The following is a 23,957-nucleotide window of genomic DNA, read 5'->3' on the forward strand; positions in this document are numbered from 1 at the left end:
TGTCAGTGATAGTTTCTCCCCATCTCAAATATTATATGGGGGTCTGTTCTGTACTTCTCTTACATAATTACAGAATATTGTGTATTATAGGTATATCTGCATGCCCTTTGGGTATCTCCATTAGATTGTAAGAAATAAGATGGTGAGAATTCAGTATTGTTTGAATTTTTTTATCTCACAGGGTTAAATATAATGCTTGGCTTACAGTGCTCTTCCTGAAGAATAAACTTTAATTTTTTGTCAGAGACTCAAGGCTTAGAGAAAAATTCAGTCCTCTTCTCAGGCTGTGCTTGAGCAAAAATAGGGATAGTTATTTTGTGGCTCCTGCCCAGCTCCTTAGTTCAGCCCTGCTCAAGGTGTCAGCCCTTTTACCTCCTCACCTGGTGCAAGTTTGATGTCCAGAGCCGTCCGGATGAGGGCCATCAAGGTGGAAGTGAAGTGCACAGTCATGTCTTCATTGGAAATGGGCATGTTCATTCGCACCAAGCGCTGGGGAAAGACCCAAGTGTGGGTCAGGATAAGAGCCTGGACTGCCAGCCACCCTCTTGTCTGACCCTCCCCCTCCCAATTGCTGACTTGAGGGCTTAAGAAAAGTTAAGCTTTGGTGCGCTTTTGGCCTGCTCTCCTCTACCAGGAGGATAGACATGACATTGGCAAATCTAAGTAGAAAGTGGGAAGTTTGCCAGCATTCATAATTCCCCTCAAAGTCAGCCTCAGATACCAAAGGGCCAAACCAAAACCAGCCTCCTTAAACTTTTCTTCATCAAAGGCTAACATCAAAGGAGACCTATTGGAAGTGCCCTTCCTCAAGAAAGACTCACTTGTACCTTCTGATCCCAAATTCAAATCTAGGTTTCAGTTCTTCAGCAGAGGTCTGTCTTAGGCATCAGGTACCCATGTCCTTGTCTCCTTCCACTGCACAGGGGAGGGAAAAGTCCTGCTGCTAGTTCTGAGTAGCCACTTTGCAAAGAGCCTGAACCTCCAGACTGGACAGAATATCTCTAACTCTCTGGGTGCCAGCAGTAGAAGGGAAGTTAGACACATATCCCTCTTTCTGAAGTTTCTCTGTTCCTAACCTTGGGCTGACCAGGCTTGGCTCTTATCCCTACAGTCTTAGGCATCTCCCTCCTTGGTTATTTAGCTAATTATTATCTATCTAGTCTCATTTCTCCACAAGCAGAAGAAATGGAATTTCCAGGCACTTACCAGGAAGGTAAAAGATCTTAAGACTCAGTTTTTTTTTTCAAGTGACCCCTGTTTTTTTCTCTACTACAACATGACCACACAGTTCTTCAAGCTACCCTTCAATCCTTGACCCCTTGTGGTCCTTCTTCACAGAAGGCATCAAATGTGGAGAATCCACAGCTGTATCTCAAGGTTCTTATCTCCCCTTCCAGAACATAAGGAGTTGTTAACACTTCTTCATTTCCCAAGAGAATCTTGCCCAAATAGCTCCTCTTGCTTTCTGAGCTAGGTTATTGCCTCTAATGTTAAAAGTTCCCAACTTGTCTGCCATGATCCCTTCCTTAGGCCCTCAGGCTTCAGAAAGGTCTGTCATAAATAGAAAAGAGATAGTCTAGGATTTGCAGGGAGAACAAGGGAGGTGATCCAGGCATAGGCATTTGCCTGAGGTAAGGTTTCCCCATTACTTCTGGAAGAATCAGAATCTCAGGACTGCAAGGGGCATCAGAAGTCCTCTACTCCAACCAGAAGCAAGAATCCCTTCTCCAACATTCCTAATGAACTTCTGTTTAAGAGGTCTAGTCAAAGGTAATGGTCACCTTAGGTATCAGGCCAAGCCACTTATAGACAGCTCTAATTGTTTGGAAGTTTCCCTTCATAATAAACTGCAAACCTGCCATTTTGTAGCTTCCATCCACTGTTTTAAATTCTGCCCTATAGGGCTAACCAAGCAGAATTCATTTCTAATATGAACTACACTTACAAGAACTTCCAAACAATTAAATCCTTGCAAATACTTAAAGATAAATATGATAACCCTCCAAAAGTGTATTGTTCTGCAGGATATATATCATTGGTTCTTTCAACTGGTCTTTATAAGATATAGCCTCCAGTTCCTCCTCCATCCTGGTGACTAGTTCCAACTTGTATTGTCTTTTCCAAAAAAGGAGATATACTTCTCTTTGTCTTGGAGGGGGTTTCCCTCCCAGGTTGCTGGAAGCTGTCAGGGTTTTAAAATGTCCTTTTGGGAGTTGACTGGTACAGTGAGAAGAATGAGCCCTGGATGTGAATCCAAAAGACTTGAGTTCAAATCCCTTTGAAACTTTAAGCAGATCACCTCTCTTTTCAAAGTCTCAGTTTCTTTCTCTGAGAAATGAAAGAGTCTGACTTGATAGCTTTTCAGGTCATTCCCAGTTCTTTATCTATGTTCCTCTGACTTCTCTAGGTTATGAACAACCACATAGAGAATTTGAAGAATGGCATGGGGCAAGGAGGAAAGCAGTCAGTCCTTTCCTGGATGTCTAGATTCCAGATGGCATCTTCCATTTTTCAGAGGAATCCTCCATTATCTACATTTCAAAAGGGAAAGGTTCTGGAAAGATCTTAGTGCTGGTAACTGATATGGAAGTAAATAACAGAGAGTAACAGAAGAAATTCCTTTTGATAACAGTTCTTGGGGAGATATTCATTGTTCTTTCCAGTCCCAGAAGAAGCAAATCTTAAGTATCTGCGTTTCCACAAAATAATCCTCAAGGAGTCTTGGTCAGGTAGCTTGCTCATTGTCTAGACTTGTGAAGTATCTTACATGTGTATTAGGGTGGGAAGGGATTGAAAAGAACATTTGCTTGATTCCAATATAGCCCCTAGTCTCCCCCACCTCACAATCCATTCTAGCTGGATCTGGTATTCCAAGTTTTAAGTTTTAAGCTAGAAAACTGGGTCATGGACAAAAAGAAGTAAAGCAGCAAGTCAGGGAGGTCCGGGCTCTCTAACTGAACTGGGATCCCAGTCAGAATATGAGAAAGTCATAAAACAGAAAGGAGACCTATATCCTGAGGCTGCTTTTCCTGTGGTAGGCAGGAACCAGATAGCCTTCAATTTAAAAGGAGGAAGGTGAACTGATCCTTGAGATCATTGAGTCAGTGGCATCAGCAAGGAAACTTCCACTAATCAAGGATTTGATCTCTTCTCCAAGAATTTGTTCAGTCAGGTCACCTTTTTGTCCCTTGGACTTAGGGAAAACAACTATTTCAGGTCCTAGTGGAGGCAGCCAACATGTTGAACTGAGCCTGAGGTAGCTTGTTCTGTTCCCATAAGAAGCCCCATCTCCAACCCAGGGAGGAATTCAAATCCCAGTACCCAATAAGCATGTTTGGAACAATCTGGTCAGAACAATACGGAAAAACTGCCAGGTTTCAGCTTGGTGAGAGGAGAGCAGACTTCTCAACCAGGAAGGTGCAGACCCTGAGCCTTCCTGCAAAACCAAGTTCATTCTAAAGTCATCTTCCCCATCCCTAGGGAGTGAATCTCTTCTGGAAGCAAGATGGCCAACAATAATTGAGTCCTACAAACCTGAGAAATTAGGTCACTAGCCCAGCTCTGTTGGTTGGACCAGCAGTTGCAAGGCAAGGGAACCTTGTCCATTGGCCTCCAAGATACCTAATCTATATAATCTAATATGTATAATCAACTTGGTCACTCTCTGGTAATGACCTGAAATGAAGTCCAGAGCCAGGCCAAAGTGTTAGACTCCCTTTCCAGGTTCCTTCATGATTATCCCATTGCAGAATTTCTTTTAAGGGATTTTGCCTTTGGAAAAGAACTCCAGAACAGCAGTTAATATTATTGTGAGTGGAGGGAGTTGAGTAAGAGGAGGGAAGGGGAGGGAAGGCAAGGAGACTGTCTAGTTTGACCCCAAGTTCTACTGCATTCTTGCTCTGCCATTTTTGCCACTGCCCCTCCCCTAATCCCCAGTCCCCACCTTAGCCTCTCCCATTTAGTGTTCAAAGGAAGGATCCTTTTTCAGTAGAGATCTGCTTGAGGAAAACCATAGAAATGTCTAGTTCCATGATAACTTATTTCATTCATGATCTAGGGTCCATCCAAGAAAGGACAGGCAGCAGCCACAGCTACAAGGCACTGTCCTAATCCAATCTTTTACCTCTGCTGGGTCAGGGATTGGGTGCCAGAACTGGCTGCTCCTTCCCCACAGGGGCCAGGAAAATAATCTTCTCAGTCCTAAGAAGTCAGACCTAATATGAAATGCTGGCAAAGTTCCAATTTAGTGTGTTCAATAGAGGATCCCCCAGGCAACAGGCCCTGGCCTCTCAGCGCACAAAAGGTTAGAACATATACAATCAATATTCAGTGCAATCCAATGGTTAACTTACTGCAGGAGGTTGAAGGAGTCCCACTTCAGTGAGAGAGAGAAGGTTAGGGATGGAAAGAGACAGAAGATGCATGGGCGTGAAGTATAAGCAGATGAGTCTTATCTTCTATCAGGAGAGCTCCATCCTGGGGTGGGTTAGGAGCTGACAACAGGGGCCTTTGACCTTCCCTCTGGAATATGGTTTTAGGACCTGCATGGATATTCTCCTTTGGTCTCTATTCTGCTTCTTGGACATTTCCTGGAGTCTCTTCAAGAGTCTCTAAAGGAGCCAATAGCAGCCTGCCTATCTGAAAAGTCTTGAGAACATAGCTTACCTAACTGAGTCAGCTGGATGGTCTGACTGTCAATTTCCATAAACAACCTACATAAACCTGTCTGCCATTCCCTTTCCTATAACCACATCTACCTCCCTGCCAATGAATAGGACCAAAGAGGCACTCAGATTCTTCCTTTCCCAAAGCACCTACCCTAATGTCAGCCCTTGTCTCCAGCTCAGGAGTCATGCTGCCATCCTGGAAGAATAAGCTAGGGATCAGCTGGAACTCTCAAAACTATAGTAGGGCTTTCTTCCCATTTTTGATCTTAGCCTTTAGGTTTCTAGACTACAGTCTTTAGTACCTGACCCAGTCCTAAAGCCTGTTCCCACAAAACCTCCAGGTGCAAGCTGAGAAGGACCCTTTGGAGTGCAATGGTACTACTATTGTAGCTACTACCATCGACTGGCTCCAATGCAGGTTAAAGCAGACTCACAAGCTTCCCTGAGAGGCTTTTCCTCCTTCCCCCCTCCACTGCCCTCATCTGCACTGACACAGAGCTACTTCTGGTGAGAGAGAGGAAGATGAAAGTGATTCTCCTATAGTGGTTTTTGTGGGAAGGAAGAAGCAGAACTGGAGTGTGATGTCAGAAAATGGGTATGATTTGGTCATTCATTTGACAAAATTGGAATCAGCAATTCAGGGGCTCCATTACTATCTAGAAATGGTCACCCAATAAAATCCCGATTGAAATAATATACTACCTATGTGGCTGTATCCCTTTATGTGAATGTGACAGTCCTGTAAATAGTTACATTAGCCTTTGAAAGCCAGAGCTCACCCTTCTTGGGATTCCATAGACCATCCATTGATGACCATCTATTTGGCTTAGCATAAACCCTGTTCTCTTTGGCTTTCCTCAATCTATATTGAAGAGATTTTCTCCTTGAATCTCTTTAGTATCTGACTACAGAATATATATGTACCTCTGACAAGGAAAGAAAAAGAGAAGACTTTTTGGTTCTTATTTTTCTATCCTACCTTCCCACTGCCTCAGAACAGTATTTTATTAAATTCTATGGTCTGGCTGATTCCATCATTCCTTAATTCCTGGCACAATAAAAACTCTATGTCTGTGTGTCTGTCTGCCTGTCTCTCTCTTAGCCAGACTACTTTAGGCTCCTATAGTCAAAAGGGAGAAGAAGTCCTGGGTTCTATTTCTAGATCAGGTCAGAAATGAACTCTAGGCAGAAATCAGACTCTCTCTTCCTTTTCTCCTTGATTACCCTCCAGAGGAATTCAAGGGCAGACAACACTTGAATGAATGGATAGGAATGAGAGTTCAATGATTCACTCCAACTCACTAAGCCAAGGTCCTAAAGCTTGGGGTCTGAATAATTTCTCTCATCTTGCCTCTCAGAATAGCTGATTTCCTTCAAGACTATTCTCATCTCAATTTTTATGGGAAAACTTTCCTGATTTCTTCACTAGCTAGTACATATCATGTATAGATTTCTATATGTACATGTGAGTTCTCCTATTAGATTGCAAGCTATTTGAGGGCAAGGACTTTCACATTCTCTTTAGATCCTCCACAGACTCTAGCATACAAAAATTTGTTCACTGATAGTGACTAATAGAACAGGAATTTGAAGACAAAAACTAGTCACTAAAAAGGTCCCTTGGAAAGGTTCTTGTTTGAGGCTTATATTAATAATAGCTGTAAGAACTGAAAGAGGTTTCAGAGTTCATCTAGTTCAACTCCCTTTTTTTATAGAAGGGAAAAATGAGGTTCAAGAGATAAGAAACCCATTCAAGATCATATAACTACTTCAGAACAGACTTGGTACTAGAACTCCAAGCTAGTGTTCTTCATTCTGTCTCCTCTTCCCCAGAAGTCACTGAAGTGAACCTTCCAGGAGACCCCTGAGCCTAATTAAAAGCCACTGATTTCCTGTTCTAGAGACTGTCTCAAGTGTGAGGAATGGAGGTTTGACCTGATATCCCTAGTTACAGTGAATGCCTTAGCTTCCTGGATTACTAAAAGTCAAAGTCTTCTCAGGGAGCCTATTCTTTGTCACCTACAACATTGGTTTCAATCAGGCAAGCAAGGATAGACTCCTCCTCTTGGAGTCATGGCTTAGCAGGTAGGCTCATGCCCCTGGGACAAACACCTAGGAGAAAAAGGGCTTCATATGGAGCCTTCACTTTGGCAATTTTGGAGAGGGTAGCAGGGGAAAGATACAATAGATGCTACCTTAGAGAATTTGTTAGTGGCCTGGCATTCTGGGGTGAGGAAGTCTCTGCAGCAGCCACAAATTAGTTGGCAAGGGCAAAGTAAGGAGCAGTAAAGCAGCCTTTACAGAAGTTCTGGTATACCCCTCTCCAATGTCCAGCAACTAGCACTAACAAAAAAGTCTGAGACAACCTTAACTCTCTATGTCTCTTTCTCTCTTTATACAAAATATAATTAAAATGTTTTGTTTTGTTTTTTGGAGGGGACAGGGCCTCAAAAATGAGATAATTAGGAAAGGTCTCATGGAGGTGGTTCCTGAGCTGAACTTCTAAGGAAATTGGGATTCGAAGTAGGATATGTGAAGAAGTACCTTAAGGTACAGGAGATAGCCTGGGCCAAAAGTACTGAGAAGGGAGTTTGGCTGGACAGGTGAGTGCATGAAGAATCCACGATCATTTAAATAGCACTTTAAGATCCCAAAACACTTTATAAATACTATTCATTTTATACCATCCTGGGAGGTAGGGGCTATTAATATCTCCATTTTATAGATGAGGAAGCAGAGGCAGCACAGGTTAAGTGACTTGCCAAGGGTCACACAGCTAGTAAATACCTGAGACCAGTTAGGAAAGTCAGTCTTCTTGATTCTAGGTTCAGAATTCTATCCACTGCACAGCCTAGAAACATGCAGGAAAGTAATATAAAGCTATAAAGGTCATGCTTTTTACAGGTAAAGTTGATGAGCTGAATATACAAAATAAAAGGATGAAATTCAACAAGAATCTATAAAAACATCTTACAGTACAGAGAGTCCTGGACTAAATAAAAGTCAAAAGAACAAGTCTTGGTTTTGTTTCCAACTCACAGTATGATCTTGGGCAAGTTGCTGCTGTGGGTCTCAATTTTCTCCTCTATAAAATTTGGGAGTTAAATTGATTGAGCTCCAACATTCAATGATCAGGACTATGACTAGCTTTTGTTCTGTCAAGTTTTTAAACACTTAAGTATATTATAGAAGCTTTTAAAGGAATGTTAAATAACCCAACCTGCAATGAGTAAAGGGCATTGCCACTTGAAGAACACACTAATCACTAAAATAACTAGTCTATCTATAAAAAATGTTTCCCACAAAAAATTATTCAAACAAAGTACGTTTTTATCAATATTGTTTGCTGTCAGTTAATTCATCTGCTGTGACAATTTGCATATCCCAGAGGCAAGTAGCCTCTTCAACAGCAATGCTGGAAGTCAAGAATTTTGTGACTTTCTATCCCATTGCCTTTGGAAAATGCCAGTATGATCCTCTTCACCACAGTGACTGCTGGAGAAAAGCTTCCCATTTTACTATCTCCTCAGAAATAGGCTCAGTTCCTACATTTGTTGAGCAGGTCTTCTTTGAGCCTGATCCCTCTCTAGTCCCTGGAAAAATAGCCTTGCAAATAGCTCCTCCCTCACTTGGCTGGGCCTCATGAAGGTATGCTTGGTGTACAGAAAAAGACTTTTTATTTCAGGGTCATTTAATAATGAGTCTTTTGAGAAGGGAGGGAATAGCATGGTGAGACCACAGGAAGAGGAAGACTGACCAAGGTTAGAATTTGTTTGTGAGATTGTGGTGGTACATGATTTGCTGAAAGCCTTCCCTTTCCATGACTTTGCAGCATCCTCTGCTAGTCTTCCTACTTTATATGGATGGAGCTCTCCTGCTTCTGAATGAGGTTAAAGACACTCACATGCAGGCATTACAAGATAAGCATCAAGACACATGCACGCCAACTCTGCCGCAGGGCCTGGTTCTGACTAGCTGAGGAGAGAGGAAAGTAAAAAGCATCAGCTTCCTGGAGGGAGGCTGGTGTAGTCTAAGAACCACCACACAAGCCGCACTGAGACAGTCACCAGAGACACAGGGATTCAACACAAAGACACACAGGGAACACCGGGACAGAGGCACAGTACAGGGGAACCACACAGGCTAGCAGAGGGAAAAGAGAGTCACTGAAAATGAAAGAAGGCAGGAGGACCAAAGCCTTGGCCAGGAGGTGAGAGAGAGCAGATGAGAGGCAGAGCCGACACCCTGACTTGGTTCTCCAGTCCAGAAGAGCCTCAGAGCTCAGTTCCAGGACTGAGGGTAGGGGAGTCTGGTTATAGGTTCACTTGGGTTTCAGAGTGGGAGATGGGGTGGGATGAGGGGGCTAGGGAAACCCACATACCACATCTGATACCCCAGAAAGCATGGGCTTGAGAGAAGCTAGGGCTTAGGTGAAGTGATTGTCAGCTCAAGGGACAGAGGCTACAGGGGTAAGGGTCTCAGGTATTCTGCCAGGTCTGATTACTCATTCATCTAAGCAGGGCTGAGCCCTTCATTGGGGTTCACTCTGAACAAGCTGACAGAAACGGGCATCAAGAGCTTGCTGGGAATGAGTGTCAAGCACTCCCTAGTTTGCATTCTTGGGTCAAACTCAAATGGGAGTCCACTGGCTGTTTGCTCGTGAGGACAGTGTACTTGCTTGGGCTCAGGGTCTCATTTCTAAACTGAGAGTCCAAAATCACCTAGAGGAAAATGGAGGCTATCATAGACTTAAAGAGAGGAAGTACTACAACCACAGACTGGATAGAGGACAATTCATCCAACAGGGACAGTTTTCTCATTTGCCAGACTAAAGAATACAGACCCTTGTAAAGCACAGTTGTCCCCCTTAAGGCCTATCTCTTGGAAAGCTGTGCTTAAGGTTCAGCCCTGTTTTTCAGAAGAAGGCAAAGAAGGAAACAAATGTGTGTGTGTGTGTGTGTGTGTGTGTGTGTGTGTGTGTGTGTATTCATTTATTAATTTTTTTGTTTTGGCAAGGCAATGGGGTTAAAAGACTTGCCCAAGGTCACACAGGTAATTATTTGAACTCAGGTTCTCCTTGCCTCCAGGGTCTGCACCACTAGCTGCCCCAGCAAGTATTTATTAAGAATTATACAAATATTATTTCATTTAATCCTCTCAATGGTCCTGGGAGGCCCCATTTTACAGTTGAGGTAACTGAGGAAGAAATTAATGACTTGACCAGAGTCATACAGTTAGTGTCTAAGACTGGAGTTGTGCTCAGGTCTTCCTGATTCCAGGCCTGAAAGTCTACCCATAGCACAACTTAGCTGCTAGGGATAGCTGTGCCTTGCAAGGGTAATCAAGGAATGTCAACTTTTCCTTTAATCCCCTGATGAGCTTTTATACCTAGCCTTGGTTGCTTAAGTCCATTTGTTTGGGTTTTTTTTTTTCATTTTCAGTAGCAGGAAGGTAAAAGACCTCAAAGGAAAGTCTAGGATGGTTGTCCTACACTGTGGGCTAGAGTCAAGGCAGCTACATATAATAGAGGTTGAGATGTGCTGTGATAGCCCAAAGGACAGAGGACATAAACCTGCCCATGCAATCACACCTCTCATTCCTTACAAGAACATACCCAGTAGTATCTATATAGACATCTCCAAATACAGGCCTTCTTGTTCATCATCTGAGTTCAGGATTGTATTTCTGTCGCTCAGGAATGATGTTTTTAGGTTTTCTGGACAAATGCTACTCAAGGTCAAAGTCAAGTGACTATTCTCATTTAGAAATTCCAGAGACCAGGAAGGAAGTGTGCCCCCCCCCCCCACTGATGGGTCTAGACTCCCACACAACTTTACCTAAGAGATTTGCAAGGTCACTCACTACATTCTTATCTGCCTTTGACCTGGAAAATAAAAGGAGAATCTAAAGGGTTTCTGAGTACCCAGGTGCTTAATATAGAGGCTGAGCATGGGGTGATTTAAGGATCTGATATAGTGGTCTATGGAAATACAGGATTTGTTATGAGTGCACAGGAAATACCTAGGATAAGTGTGCATGTTCACACTTATAGGCATATAGGTGTAGAGTTTTGCGTAGATTTAGTTTTGGTAATTTGGGAAAAGGGAGGAGGTCAGGGGGCAGAGGGATGAGGAAAGAAGATCAATGATACTCAATATTTAGGGGTCACCTGCAGTTAAATCTCCAACCCTGCTGCCTCCACCACTCCCTTAATATAGCAGAAATGGCCATTATTAGGGATTTCATTTTTAAGTTGTAAATTGGAGCTCCATGGTATTTGAACTATCACTCTTGCGCCCAGCAAAGGAGTCAAAGAGAAGTAGGAGAGGACATGATAAATTGCCATCTCCTTCTTTAGTCACTCAAACTCAGCTATACCCTTTAGTAAGTTTAAAGTTCCAGACAAGAGGATGAGACTCCTACTTGGGACAAGAGCGTGTTAAGGTTTTCTCCCAAACAGACTGGGAAGAAAGCAGAAAGATACAGAAAGAGACAATGATAGAGCTAGGTGCAAATACAGCCAGAGACAGACAGATGGACACACCACAGATCCCCAGATGGGTCAGGAAATGCCCCCAGCCTCAGGGATTGACTCTGGTCACTGAAGATGATGGTAGCCCAGGAAGTGCACCCTGATTGTGCAAACACTGGGAAGCAGGCTGCCCCAATCCTAACCCCAGCACAAGAAGCTTTTCACGGAGGGAGTGGGGAAATGGAGGGGTAGAGGAGGGAGAAGAGGTCTACCTTATAGGCAACTCGAGCAGGGCATTTCTTTCCCAGGCCGAGGGGTGGGGACATGTGTTTCAGCATCTCAAACATGTCACTGTAACTGATGCGCCCACTGGGAACCAATCAGAAAGAGGCAGAGGCACCACAGGGAGGGGACATCAGCGGCAGGAGGGCAGCACAGAGGTTAGGAAGGAAGGGAAGGGATGGGGGAAGGAGAGGAATGGGAGGAAGCAGACAAGAAAACATCCAGTTAATCAAAATTTTCCATTAAAAACATAAAAAAATTAAAAGTAGGTAAAATGAGGGATTTCTCTGCTTTATTTTTTCATTCCCTTTCTCCAGTGCCCTCCTCCCCCAGCCCTGATCCCTATTTTCCTAGTCTGCAGAGAGATCCCTAGGTCCAAGTTACACCTTGATGCTCTAATCCCTGCAGCAGTGGACGGGATGATTGATGTCTAAGGTAATGGACATGGAAAGGGATGAGGGAGGGGTGGGCTAGGTTGGCTTTTTAATTTTATTTTCTTATTTGGATTTAAAAAAAATAATTTAAAAATGCCAAATCCAAAAACCTTTGTATTCACCATGCCAGGGAGAGCTGGTAGACAGAGTTATGGGACAGATAAAGCTCTGACTCATAGAATCCTAGCCAATACTTCCTTTTCTTTTTTTTTGGTCAAGATTTTCTTCCAATTTAGATTAAAGGCTAAAAAAAAGGAAAAAGGAAAAAGGAAGAAAAAAGGGATGGGGAGAAGAAAAATCCTTCCATAAAACACAAATGAAATGAGAAAGTAGTCATTTTGGAATGTAAATTCACAGAAAGAGCCCAGTTTCCAAGGCCAAACTCAAAAGTACCTTCTCTGGCTCTAGAGATCTTTTGGACCTTGCAAAGGGAACACTAGTCCTATAGATAGAGCCTTGAATCCCAAGAGGAAGGGGTGGGTAGGGACCCTGTTCAAGGGTTGAGAAGGTATACCCACAAGGGGTCCAGAGGAGCTTGGACCAGAGAGTTGATGACATTACTCTATTCAAGAGCTGAGGCTTAGCATGGAGCTAGCTAGCTCTATTACAGCAGGTCAAAGAGGAAAGAGCAAATGAGACACCAAGGTCTTGGCCAACTCCTCTTATCTTCCTGCCATTCTTTCTGGATCATAGAACTCAGATAACATCCAGAGTGCTTCTGAGTGACTCATGCTGAGCATCAGCTTTAAAGATTCTGGGCCAAGGAACCTTGGGTCTCTTTGGATGCAAGAGACAGCTATAGTGACTTCAGTCACACCTCAATTTGCAAAGGGGCTTTTCTACCTTCTTTATGTTCCAGTCAAGCCTTCACTGCTCTGAGGGACAGGTTAACCACACCGTATTATACACCATCTTTTGACCTTTGAAAAATCTTCCAGCTCTGATCATGCCCTTGACACCTGCTCCCTCCTCCTCCAGAGCTAGGAGAGGACAGCCTGATTTTCTGTGAGCATGTGGATATGAGGTGGGGGAGGGGAGAGTAGGGGAGTAGAAGGGGTATCATGTAGGTCCTCAACTTTACAAAGTGCTCCAACCCATCTCTGAAAAATTCAGAGGGGATATTTGTGCTATTTGAGCCATAACATATTCCTTGGCTAGAGTTTGGCTTCCTGTGCCAAAGCCCTAGCTTTGATTCATCTCCAGCTGATAGGCAGTGCTCCCAGGTCAATATTCTAGACTGTCAACCTCTCTTTTCCCATCTTTGGCTTTTTCATGAACAACAGTCTACCCAACCAAGGAGGTCAAGGAGGGGAATAAAGCCTTCAATGAACCAAGGAGGGAAGGTCATTGGCCCAGTCTGACTCTCTGTCCTGGGGTTAGCCCCTTGTAAACCTTACAGTATTATATAAATATAGGCTATTACCCAGTTGCAAAAACCTCAAGTATATGTGTGTGGGTGTGCATGTGCACACGCGCATGCGTGTGTGTGTGTGTGGTATGTTTTGAGAAGGAGATGGAGGAAAGCAGGAAAATAAATATCTTCTCCTGGGATCCCCAATGATCCAGAGAATCAAAGTTCTGCCTTCCTCCATCAGGCTTCTTCCTACAGCAGCCTCTCCCTCCACACCCTCAAACAACTTTCTTGTGCACTGTCTCATAAGACTGCCTGTCTCCAGCCAGCTGGAAGTGGGGAAATTAGATGGGGAAAACAAAGCGTCCAGGAGGTTAGATTGCTGAGGGAGAGGGGCAGGATGGGGAGGAGAGAAAAAGGGAGGTGTCAGTCATTCCTGTCTCAGGCATGGGGTCAGACACATCATGGTTACTTTTGTCTACTGTTGGCATTTCGGGTAGGAAAGAAATTATGCTGGATGGATTCTCTGAAGTTGCAAACCTTGTAGGCCAACCTACGAGGGCAGTTCTTTCCTAAGCCAACGGGTGGCGCAATACAACGCAACAAACTGTACATATCCTTATAATGAATCCGGCAACTAGAAAGGAAATGTCACATGTTACAACAACAAAGTCATGATGACCCACCCTTCCCCTCTTCCCCCCTCCCCCATGAAAAGGGGCACATCTTGTGAGGCTGCTTGAGAGGGAGGGGACCAGGAAGGCAGCCCCCACTGAGGGGCTGCTGGGCTTTTGGGGAAAAAAGATACCTCATCTTGCCAAGACTCAGAGTGGGGAGGGGAGAGCCAGGCTGCAGGAGTGCTTAGCTCTAGTTATAAGCATTTCCAACACCATGTATCAAGGACTAAGAGTTAGAGTTAGACAAGGGGCAGAAGCCCAAGGGAAGAATTCTTTTCCTAATCCCTCTGAGTGACAATCAACATGAAATCTCAGTTTGATAGATAGAGGAGGAAAGTCACAGAAAGGAGTCAAACCATTCTGGCTTCATCATGTTGGACCTGTGCTTCTGCAGTTTCTTCTTCTCTTCTACCTTCCACCTTCCCAGATATATAAGGACATTTTCCACTAAGGCTACTTTGAAAGTTCTTTAAAAACCTTTTATTATTTCATAGCTTCCTTAAACAAGAGGAAAAAAACTCAACAGGTCAGACCCAAAAAGGAAGATGCCTGTGTCCATGGTCCTGAAAGTCGGGAGAGTTCTGTCTCTCCCTCAGGCTGGAGTTCTCCCTTCTCCCCTGTCTGGTCAGGATCCTTCAGATCCACAGGAGGGGTCACTGCAGTAGCCTTACATGATCACCATGTTAGAGGCAACCACAGATATCCCCAACCTCTCTTAATAGCCCATTAGGATTCATCATCAAGGAAATGACCGAAGTAAGCTATCCATGAAGCTTGATATGCTTTTCACTTGTGTTATACCTTTTTAGTAAATGAGCTTTCTCTTTTATGTCCAGTAGAATTTTCTTCTTATTGGTTCTATAATAGCTTCCTTCTTCCCTCAAGGAAAGGTTCTAATTTTAGTTCTTGGAATTTGGGGAACAAGTATCTGTTCAGACTCTCTCTCTCCCCCCAGAATTTGTTAGCCTCTAATCTCAGGCTTGACTCATACATCTGATCTGTTTAGTTGATCTTGTCAGATTTTCAAAAAGTACCTGCTGAAATGAATGACTTAACCGTTCATTCCTAGAAGGGAGCTGCCTGGTAGTGACTGAAAGGTCTAGTCTCCATAGTTGTTACTTTAGACAGGAGCTTCATCTCTAGGTACCCTCACCTTGGCTGACTTATGGCTGACATTTTTGCACCTGACTCAGGAAGCTTTGGAGCTTTTTTCTTTCTTCCTCTTCCTTTCTCTGACATGAGATTGCTCCTTAATTCAAGTTTCAGAAAATCATCATAGTGAGGTCTCTGTTTTCCCATAACAAGATATCCCCTGGAAAAACAGACCAAATAACTGCAAGTACTGCCTAGACAATGGAGGGCAAAAAAAAGTTCCTGCCCTGAATTTCTCTAGAGACCTGAAGCACTTTGCCTAGGAAGCCAAAAGAGGCAGCGAGGAATAGGGCTAGTAATGTTGAGCTAGAAGTTAGGAAGATCTGGGTTCAAATCCCACCCTCTGATATTTAATAGTTTTGTGACCAAAGAAAAGTCCCTTACCAACTCCCAACCTCAGTTTCCCCATCTATAAAATGGGATAATAATACTTGAAGTACTTACCTCACAGGGGTTTTGTGAAGTTTGAATGATATAATGAATATGAAGTGTTTTATGTCAGCTATTATGGTTATTAAGACTTGGACTATGGAGGGGGTTGCTAACAGAGTCAGTCCAAACATGAAGAGAATGTGACTTTGTCATTGACTTTCTCCCAATCTAAAGTTAAATCTTCTGACTATAGTGATCCTCCCTTAAGTCAGCTGAACTGAGGACATACTCATCCCTTTGGGGACCTGTCTTTGGTTTCCTTCTAAAGGGTACTATGTCCTTTTGTATTGTTTTCCATTTAGGATTGCTACTTCTTTATCATTACTAATGGAGGATACACAGGTAAACCAAGAGTAAAAAGATTGGGATAATTCCAAGGAAACTCTGTTTTCTTTTCTGGCAAAATGATGAACTCCAACACCTCAGTGCCATCCCCTCCACAAAGGCCAAAGTGCCTTCCTGAATCTTCCAAAGCTTTTCTGATCCAAACCCACATTGGTTTGGTCATGACAGAATTTTGCCTAGACTTCTTTTGGAATGTTGTAAAAAAAATAAACAAGCAAAGCTGAAAGAAGAAAGGAATAACTGCAGGCCACAAGGGTCCATATTACATGACTGCACTCAACATTAGGTCTGATCCACAGATCCTGGTGCTGCTCAGACAGCCTGAGATATTGAGATTTGGGGCATGTGGTTATTATCTCCTTGTCTAATAATAACTATTCTGATGTGACAGTTACCAGGATGACAAAGTGTAAAGCATCCCAGTTCTTTGAGACAAGAACTTTGGATCAGCTGTCTCTAGGGATCAGTGCCTGCCTGGAAGGAATTTTAGGGCATTTCTCCCTGGAAAATTTTCTCCCTTGAGAGGTAGTTCTGCCTGTAAGTACAAGAACAAATTCTTTCTTAAAATTCGAGGTTCATTTAGGGAATGGACTGATGCTGAGTACAGCCATGCAAAGGGAGCAGGGACAGGAGGGGATGGAAGAGAGAGAGAATTCAGGGAGGGGCCAATGTCAACAATGGGCACCCCTGCCCCATGGGAATGTTTCTCTCCTTCAGTTCTTACCAAGTTTGTGCACTGAGACTTGAGAAATTTTCACCCAACAGAGAAGCCTTGAGGAAAAAACCCTAATTCATATAGTCCCTGCTTTGCACAAGGTAGACATTCCAAAATATTTGAAACACAAACAAATCTTATATTATTTTTCTAGCCTTCCATGATGATGGGGATCCCGTAAGTGGGATATGTAATTGTTTATTTGGAATTTCCCATCTTATAAATGAGTTATAAAGGGATTTTGAACATATGATTACCTTCAAAAGGAATATGACAGGCTGACCAACTATTTCCTAGAAAGTTTTATATATTACTTTACATTCAACCATTCCAGAACACACATAATTTCACAATGAATATCACTTAAGGGAAACTTAACAAGACAGAAATGAAGATTTCCCAGCGAGATTATCTATGCTGAGATAATCTGGATTCTCTACCATCAGTTAAATTCATGAAGGTAACAGAGGTCTCTACCTTAAACAAATGACTAATTGGAAAAAGAAAGGCAAATTTGATTGTTAAAAGTCTCACTTTGAGTGGCTAGGTGGCACAGTGGATAGAACATCAGCCCTGGAATCAGGAGTACTTGAGTTCAAATCCAGCCTCAGCCAGTTAATAATTACCTAGCTGTGTGGCCTTGGGCAAGCCACTTAACCCCATTGCCTTGCAAAAAACCTTAAAAAAAAGTCTCACTTCACTTTAGAGTGTTCTTCATGTCTCAAATACTCAGAAGTCAAACCTTTTGTGATTCCCACAAGAGCATCAGAGCTTGGTGACAAGACAGTCTAGCAAGTGTGTGTCCAGAGAAACAAAAAACTCCCAGAATCCTATGGTTTGGGATGATCTTTCAATAGATTTTTCTACAACCACCATATTGAAGATCTGGTTAAGTGAAACATTTTTGAGGAAATATCCTTTTCTAAGTAGATGTAGATTAAACAGAAACATCATCAAAATAGTCTATAAATGTTAGACTGCCCAAGAACTGCAGAGGGCATAGGACCTGCATGTTAATTTCCTAAACTTATGTTTAGGAACAGAGTGGCCATCAGAATTTAAGTGATCATGCCCAAGGGAGAAGAGATCCCTCTAAGAATAGTGTTCAAATATGTTTGCTCCTTTTGAGAAAAAGGGACCTTCCTTTAATCATGGTAGTGCCAAGTTTAACCCCTTCTCCCAGTACTATGAATTAAGGGAGCAAGAACTGTGGAACTGTCTCCACCAGGGACCTCCACAGCACTGAGACCATACAGAGCATATACGTACCATGCAGCTGGGTCATATTCAGCCCAGACCCGAATAAATTCATCCAGGTGGTGAGGCCCTAAGATGGAAGAGTCTCTAGTTAGGTATTCAAAATTATCCATAATCACAGCCACAAAGAGATTCAGCATCTACAAGAAAGAAGAAAAGAGGACATAGGAAAAGTGGGTCATTGAGTCTTCAGGCATTTGGCAGCTAGAAAATACCACATTGGAAACTCAGCATTTTTTTAACTACCCCTCATTGTTTCTTGGCTTCAACAAGCACAAAAGTTGTAAGGGTAATAAGAATACAGAATCCAATTCAGCTTAACAATTCCCCCCCATCATAAATTATAAAACCCCTCCTTCCAGAGAGCTATAGGAAGAGATCTATCTAAATGCTCAACTCCTTTTTTCACTTTAGACTCCCTGTTTATACCTGTGGTAAAACCTCAGATCTTCTACAACTCTCTCTTCTACCCTAGCCCCTTTGTGGTTCCAAGAGATACTCATTGAGCCAGTCTGCTCCCCAGTCACTACCATAAAACACCCTGAACACTATCCTGAAGGCCTGTCCATGCTATGCACTAGAAATAGCTTCCAGTTACTAGGATATAATCCTATAGTAAGCCTGTTCCTGGGTTTTATGACTGGGATGTGGCTTAAAAAGTGCACACATCTACTTCTTTTTTAAAAAAATTTAAGGCAATGGGGTTAAGTGACTTCCTGAGGTCACACAGCTAGGCAATTATTAAGTGTCTGAGGTCAAATTTGAACTCAAGTCCTTCTGACTTCAGGGCCAGTGCTCTATCCACTGTGCAAACTAGCTTCCCCACACATATCTACTTTCAATTCTACTCCTCACTTTTATTCCATGTTCTTATCAGTCATGGAAACATAGCTGGAAGGAATCTTAAGAGATCAACTAGTTTAAACTCCTCAAATTATAGACAAAGAAACTAATCCATGTTCTCTGACACCAAATCCAATATACATCTGACTAGACTTAATTGCTTCCTTTGCCCTCCTCTCATTAAACTTTAATCTCTCACTGCTTCTCATTCTAATCCTTAATAAGGACCTTGGGAGGAAAGTGATAGCAGGTAACTAGGAATTAAGATGGGATATGGTGGTACATTCTGCCTACACCTTGGCCTACTTTTACTAGTGAGCTTGGGAACACTGCAGGGCAGGTGACATTTTTGTCATTCACAGATCCTTAAAGATGTCCCAAATTGGGCAATTATAGGGCAGAATGTCACATCAAAGGTAACCTGTGATATTTAATCAAGGATATTTTGACAGAAATCCTTAAAAGCAAAAAAATTCCTTCTAGAAAAGCAGAAAAAATCCTTCTGTATATCTGGGAAAAATGAAATAAAGATAGTTAGTGACTGCTATCAATGGAGAATCCAATCTAAATGAACTAAACAATTTCTGACTGGGAGGGAGGGGTTGGTTTAAATTTTCTCAGTATTCACTTCTACTGCTCACTTCTTTTACTATGTAGACAAACTCCAGAAAAGGTAGAGACCATGGAATCCACCAACTATGATATTGATTTCTGACTTATCTCTAACTCTATGGTCCCCCAGTTCATAGGCAACAAGAAACAATCTGGTAAAAGACTTGTCAAGAGGTATCCCCCAAAACATTAAGATCACTCATTGGTAACTTCAAAGAAGCTCTGAGACTTGGGAACCTATTTGGTACTGAGCTGACCAAGAGGTTAAGTTATTTGCCAATGTCCTCAGGGTTTCCTCTCTCCTCTTTAACCTTAGCCCTGTTCCTCTCCCTTCTGTATATCTGCACCTGACTATGGAATGTATAATAAGCTATTCAAAGGAGGTAAAGACCATGTGTCTGATGTAAAGGAATTATTTGTCTGAGGCAAATTGCTTTTTGATGAACAATGGCTTATATGTTTGTCTTTGAACTAAAATGTCCCTAACCTGACATGTATGAAAGATAACATGGTATGATAGAGAGATGGCATTGAAGTTAGAAAAATCTAAGTCAGAATCCCATCTCTCTACATGGTAGATGTGTGACTACCAGCAAGTCACTTAACCTCTCAGGGTCCCAGGAAACTCAGTAAGCCTATGAGTTATAGAAGAATTGCTTGTCTGTATTGTTAGAATTCCATGCATTGATGAAATCACAATCTAGAACCTGCCAAAAAAAATCAGTGAATCTTTTAATTCCAGATGCATTCACACTCAGGTCTTCAAAGAAAGATCTGGAAGAACATACATAGTTTTGGATAATCTGCTAAAGTGAACTAGTGCCAGAATTAAAGATCCCAAGTTCTTAAGACATTGATGTGTATAAAAAAAGATTCATGGGTCACTAATAATAAGTTAAGGAAAATGTAACAAACTATTCAGAGGAGCAAAAGAAACCAATACAGTCTCTGGATGTCCATAAGCTTCTCCCCAGACCATTCCCAAAGTATGAAAGACCCCTGTTCACCCTGAAGCACGGCAGACAATTGGTAATTAAAAGCATGAGGTACTTTCCACAAGAGAAAGAAAACCCTTCACAATGAGTTAATTACCAAATGATTGCTTCTGGGATTAAAGGGTTTGATCACCAGGGTAATAAAAGCTTTTAAAATGGAACTGCCTAGTAATGTGACATGAACACTAATTAGAAATCAGCAGGAGATGCATGAAGAGTGGAAGGAGGCTGAATTACAAACAAAGTTTATCTGGGGAATCAGATATAAGTGGAGGATGCTTCAGGGTACCAAAGGGAGGATGGGGATAGGGAAGGGGCAGACATGTAATGACCTAGACTTACCAGAAAAGAACAGAGAAAGATGAAGGAGACAAAGTAAAAATAAGCAAAGTCACTTCCACATTCATCTTTTAGTTTGGTTTCAGGGTCACAGGGACGGTTGCTGAGACACGACAACATGATCTCATGCCAGGCTTCCCCTGTGGCACTCCTGCAAAAATGGGACAGAGTCATGGTGAAATTCTGCAGGGAGAGCCAGGACTTCTTGATCATAGGCTCCTAAAGGACACTGGCCCAGTTGTGAGGAAATTTAAGAGTAGAAAAAAACATTTATTCCCACTGAACCACTATCACCCATTACTTTTCCTTGAAGTTGCTTTCTAAGTTTAAGGTCACTGGAAAACACCAAACCAAAGTCAAACCAGACAGAAGGGCATCTCTTCCAGCTTAAATAGATTCCATGTTAGATTCTGCTCTAGAAAAACTTGAATCTATTGCACATCAAAAATACTTGCTTACATCTACTCTAAATCTACCCTGATTCAATCAAAGCCCACTTTCTCTACTTCAGGTGCTTATAGAAATGAAATCAGTTGCTATCTCTTACTCATTTTTTCATCTTTCCACTCAACTAAGAAATATATTGAAATGTTATTATATAATGAAGTCCTGTATTGGACTCTATGAGGACATAAATACAAGTCAATAAACATTTTTGAAGTGTTCACTAGGTACTAGGCACTGTGCTAAGCCTAGGTATATAAAGAAAAACAAAAACACAGCTCCTGCCCTCAAGAAATTTACATCCTATTGGGAAGACAACATGTAAATAGGTAGGTATAAATTGAGTAGACTGAAGGACTTATGATAAAGACTCTCTCTATCCCAAAGACAGAGCTGAGAGTGTCAGAATACAAATTGAAGCATACTTTTTCCCCTTACATTACTTTTCTTGAAGTTTCTTTTTTTTTTTTGGAGGGGGGTTATGTTTATTTTTACAACAAGATTATTGTGATAATGTTTATTATGACTACACATTTTTAACTTGTTATCAAATAACTTGCTTTCTCAATGAGGGAGATTGGGAGAGAATTCAGAACTCAAGGCTTTTTTCCCCCAAGGCAATGGGGTTAAGTGACTTGCCCAAGGTAATTATTAGGTAATTACTAAGTGTTTGAGGCTGGATTTGAACTCTGGGCCTTCTGACTCCAGGGCTAGTGCTCTATCCACTGAACCACCTAGTTGCCCCCTTGAACTCAAGGCTTTTAAAGTGAATATTAAAACTTGTTTTTGCTTGTAACCAGGCAAAAATCAAATAAAATACATAAGAAATGAAAAAAAAGCTAGACAAAGTAGAAGGAAACCATGCAGAGAGGGACCTGCTGGAGTAACTGGATTTTGAGTGGAGTCTTAGATGAAGTCAGAGAATCCAAGGAGTGGAGGTATGGGTGGGGGGATGCAGGGGACAGCTAATGTAAAGGCACACAGGTGAGAGGAACTTTAAGTATGCCAATGTTGTTGGAAACCAAAGTTTGTGAAAGAGAGTAAGGTTTAGGGATCCTGGAAAGAAGCCATCTGTGACAACAAAGAATATAGAATTTAGGAGGTAAAATAAAAATGTTTTACAATAATTCTTAGAGTAGTTATATAACTGGTGGCCCAGAGTCTTAAGTCATTTTTTTGGTTCATTTTGCCCCCAATGAAGTTTTTCTAGGAATCTCAGAATTTAGTTCATGAAATCTACAAATGTAGACTCCCAGCCACTATATAAGTTAACAGTGCCTTGAATACAGGACAACCTTAATTTCATCCTACTAAAAGTTCAAAACAGATCATGGTAGCACATAATAGTGGATAATAATTTTCTTTTCTTCTTCAATTAGTCCTAACTTCTCCCTAAGGACCTATATAGTCTAGAATCATAGTACTAAACTCCTGCAAATGAGAGTAAAGGAGATCCCCTCAGTCTCAGGAAGGATCATTTGTAAGGCAGATCTTCCATCCTTTCTTCCTGTTCCATCCTATACCCATGGCCAATCTTCAGTCAAATAAAGGCAATCACTGCTGTCAGTTCAGGTATATAGATTAAAAGGTCTAAACTTGTAGAAAATATGATGCTGACATTTTTTGTGGCAAAATTGTGTCCCCAGTGAAGGTCAACATATTTTCCAAAGCCCCTTCTCTTCATTTCCTTGTGTATGGTTTTCTGATCTACAAGCCTCATAAATATTCCTAAAGGTCATCAAGGATCACCTTAATGATCCACTTACAAGAGGGAAAGGTCAGATTCTTAGCTTGTAAGGTCCCTGATGTCTGAGTTGGTCCAATGTCTGAATGAACCTTCAAAATGATTGGAAGATTGGGAATATGATCCATTACTGGTCTGTGTAATAGTCAGAAGGTTCTGATCTCACTTCTAAATCCAATTCCCTTTCTCTCTAATTTTAAGTAAAGGTGAGGTCTCAGAATGCTTTATTTCACATAGGAGTCCAAGAGAAAGTAATATTGAAAGGGGGAACTTAGAAGTCGCTGACAGAACATTCCCCAAAATCAAAGTAGTATAAGTTATTTGTAACTATCTCACAATTAACTAAAGTCACATACTAAGACTAATGTGCTAAATCAGGGGAAGCCAGCCAGCCCTTGCTGAGGACCCTGCTAACTGACCATAATCTGTAAACCTCAGTTAGGCTCCAGATATTCACAGTGAGACCAATAAAACACTGGAGGTTACTGATAATTTGGGATTTTAATGGACTAAACCCAGGGTGTCACAGATAAAGAGTTAATCTGTCCTCCAAGAAAGTCCTATAAAAATAAGACCCCAGACTCCTGACCTCCCAGTACTCTTCTAAGGGTTTATGTTGTTGGAGTGCTCCTAATCCCAATTTATAATTAAGTGACTTTCTGTGCTCTTCCCCTCCCTCATTCTCCTCCCCCCACTGAATGCCTTCCACCATTTCATCCAGTCCCCAAGCTGTCTACCTCTGGTCCACCAACTCATGCCATTTGTTTCTTTATTTTGTGTTGTTTGTCACTGTATCCTCTGTACCTTATTAAATGTGATTGAAGCATAACTCCCCATTGTCATCATGGTCTTTCCTGGAGAATATCCAAAGAATTGGATGTGCCTGTCACCACTCAACCCAGAGAGATCCCCTTGTGGTCTCATTTCCTTATTCAATTAATAATTCCATAAATTGATTAGCAAGTCATCAAAGACTGCTACCATCCTAGTTGCCAACAATATAAGATTATCCTTATCACTACCAGGACCCATTAATACACGTGCAAATTTGTGTCGAAATGGACCCTGGTCTCTATAGAAAATAGATAAGAAAGACTCTGTCCTAAACCAGGTATTAATGCTTCTAAAGCTAGGCAGGACACAAAACAAGAGAAGAAGGGACAAAATGCCCTTAGCTTCAATGGCTGCATTGCTGT

At 41.9% G+C, this 23,957-nt stretch overlaps 1 protein-coding gene across 1 annotated transcript in view; it reads right to left on the reverse strand.

Moving 5' to 3' along the window:
- CACNA1B (calcium voltage-gated channel subunit alpha1 B) overlaps positions 1–23,957 on the reverse strand; it is a 249,476-nt gene that overhangs the window by 19,556 nt on the left and 205,963 nt on the right. Inside the window, exons 35-38 of the mRNA XM_074210540.1 lie at positions 20,577–20,724; positions 17,797–17,924; positions 11,412–11,508; positions 381–489 (exon numbers count right to left, since the gene is read on the reverse strand). Of these exons, the coding sequence (XP_074066641.1) occupies positions 381–489; positions 11,412–11,508; positions 17,797–17,924; positions 20,577–20,724 (482 nt within the window). The remainder of the gene's footprint in view (positions 1–380; positions 490–11,411; positions 11,509–17,796; positions 17,925–20,576; positions 20,725–23,957) is intronic.

Source organism: Macrotis lagotis, chromosome 1 (assembly GCF_037893015.1).
Source record: "Macrotis lagotis isolate mMagLag1 chromosome 1, bilby.v1.9.chrom.fasta, whole genome shotgun sequence".
Taxonomy (NCBI): domain Eukaryota; kingdom Metazoa; phylum Chordata; class Mammalia; order Peramelemorphia; family Peramelidae; genus Macrotis; species Macrotis lagotis.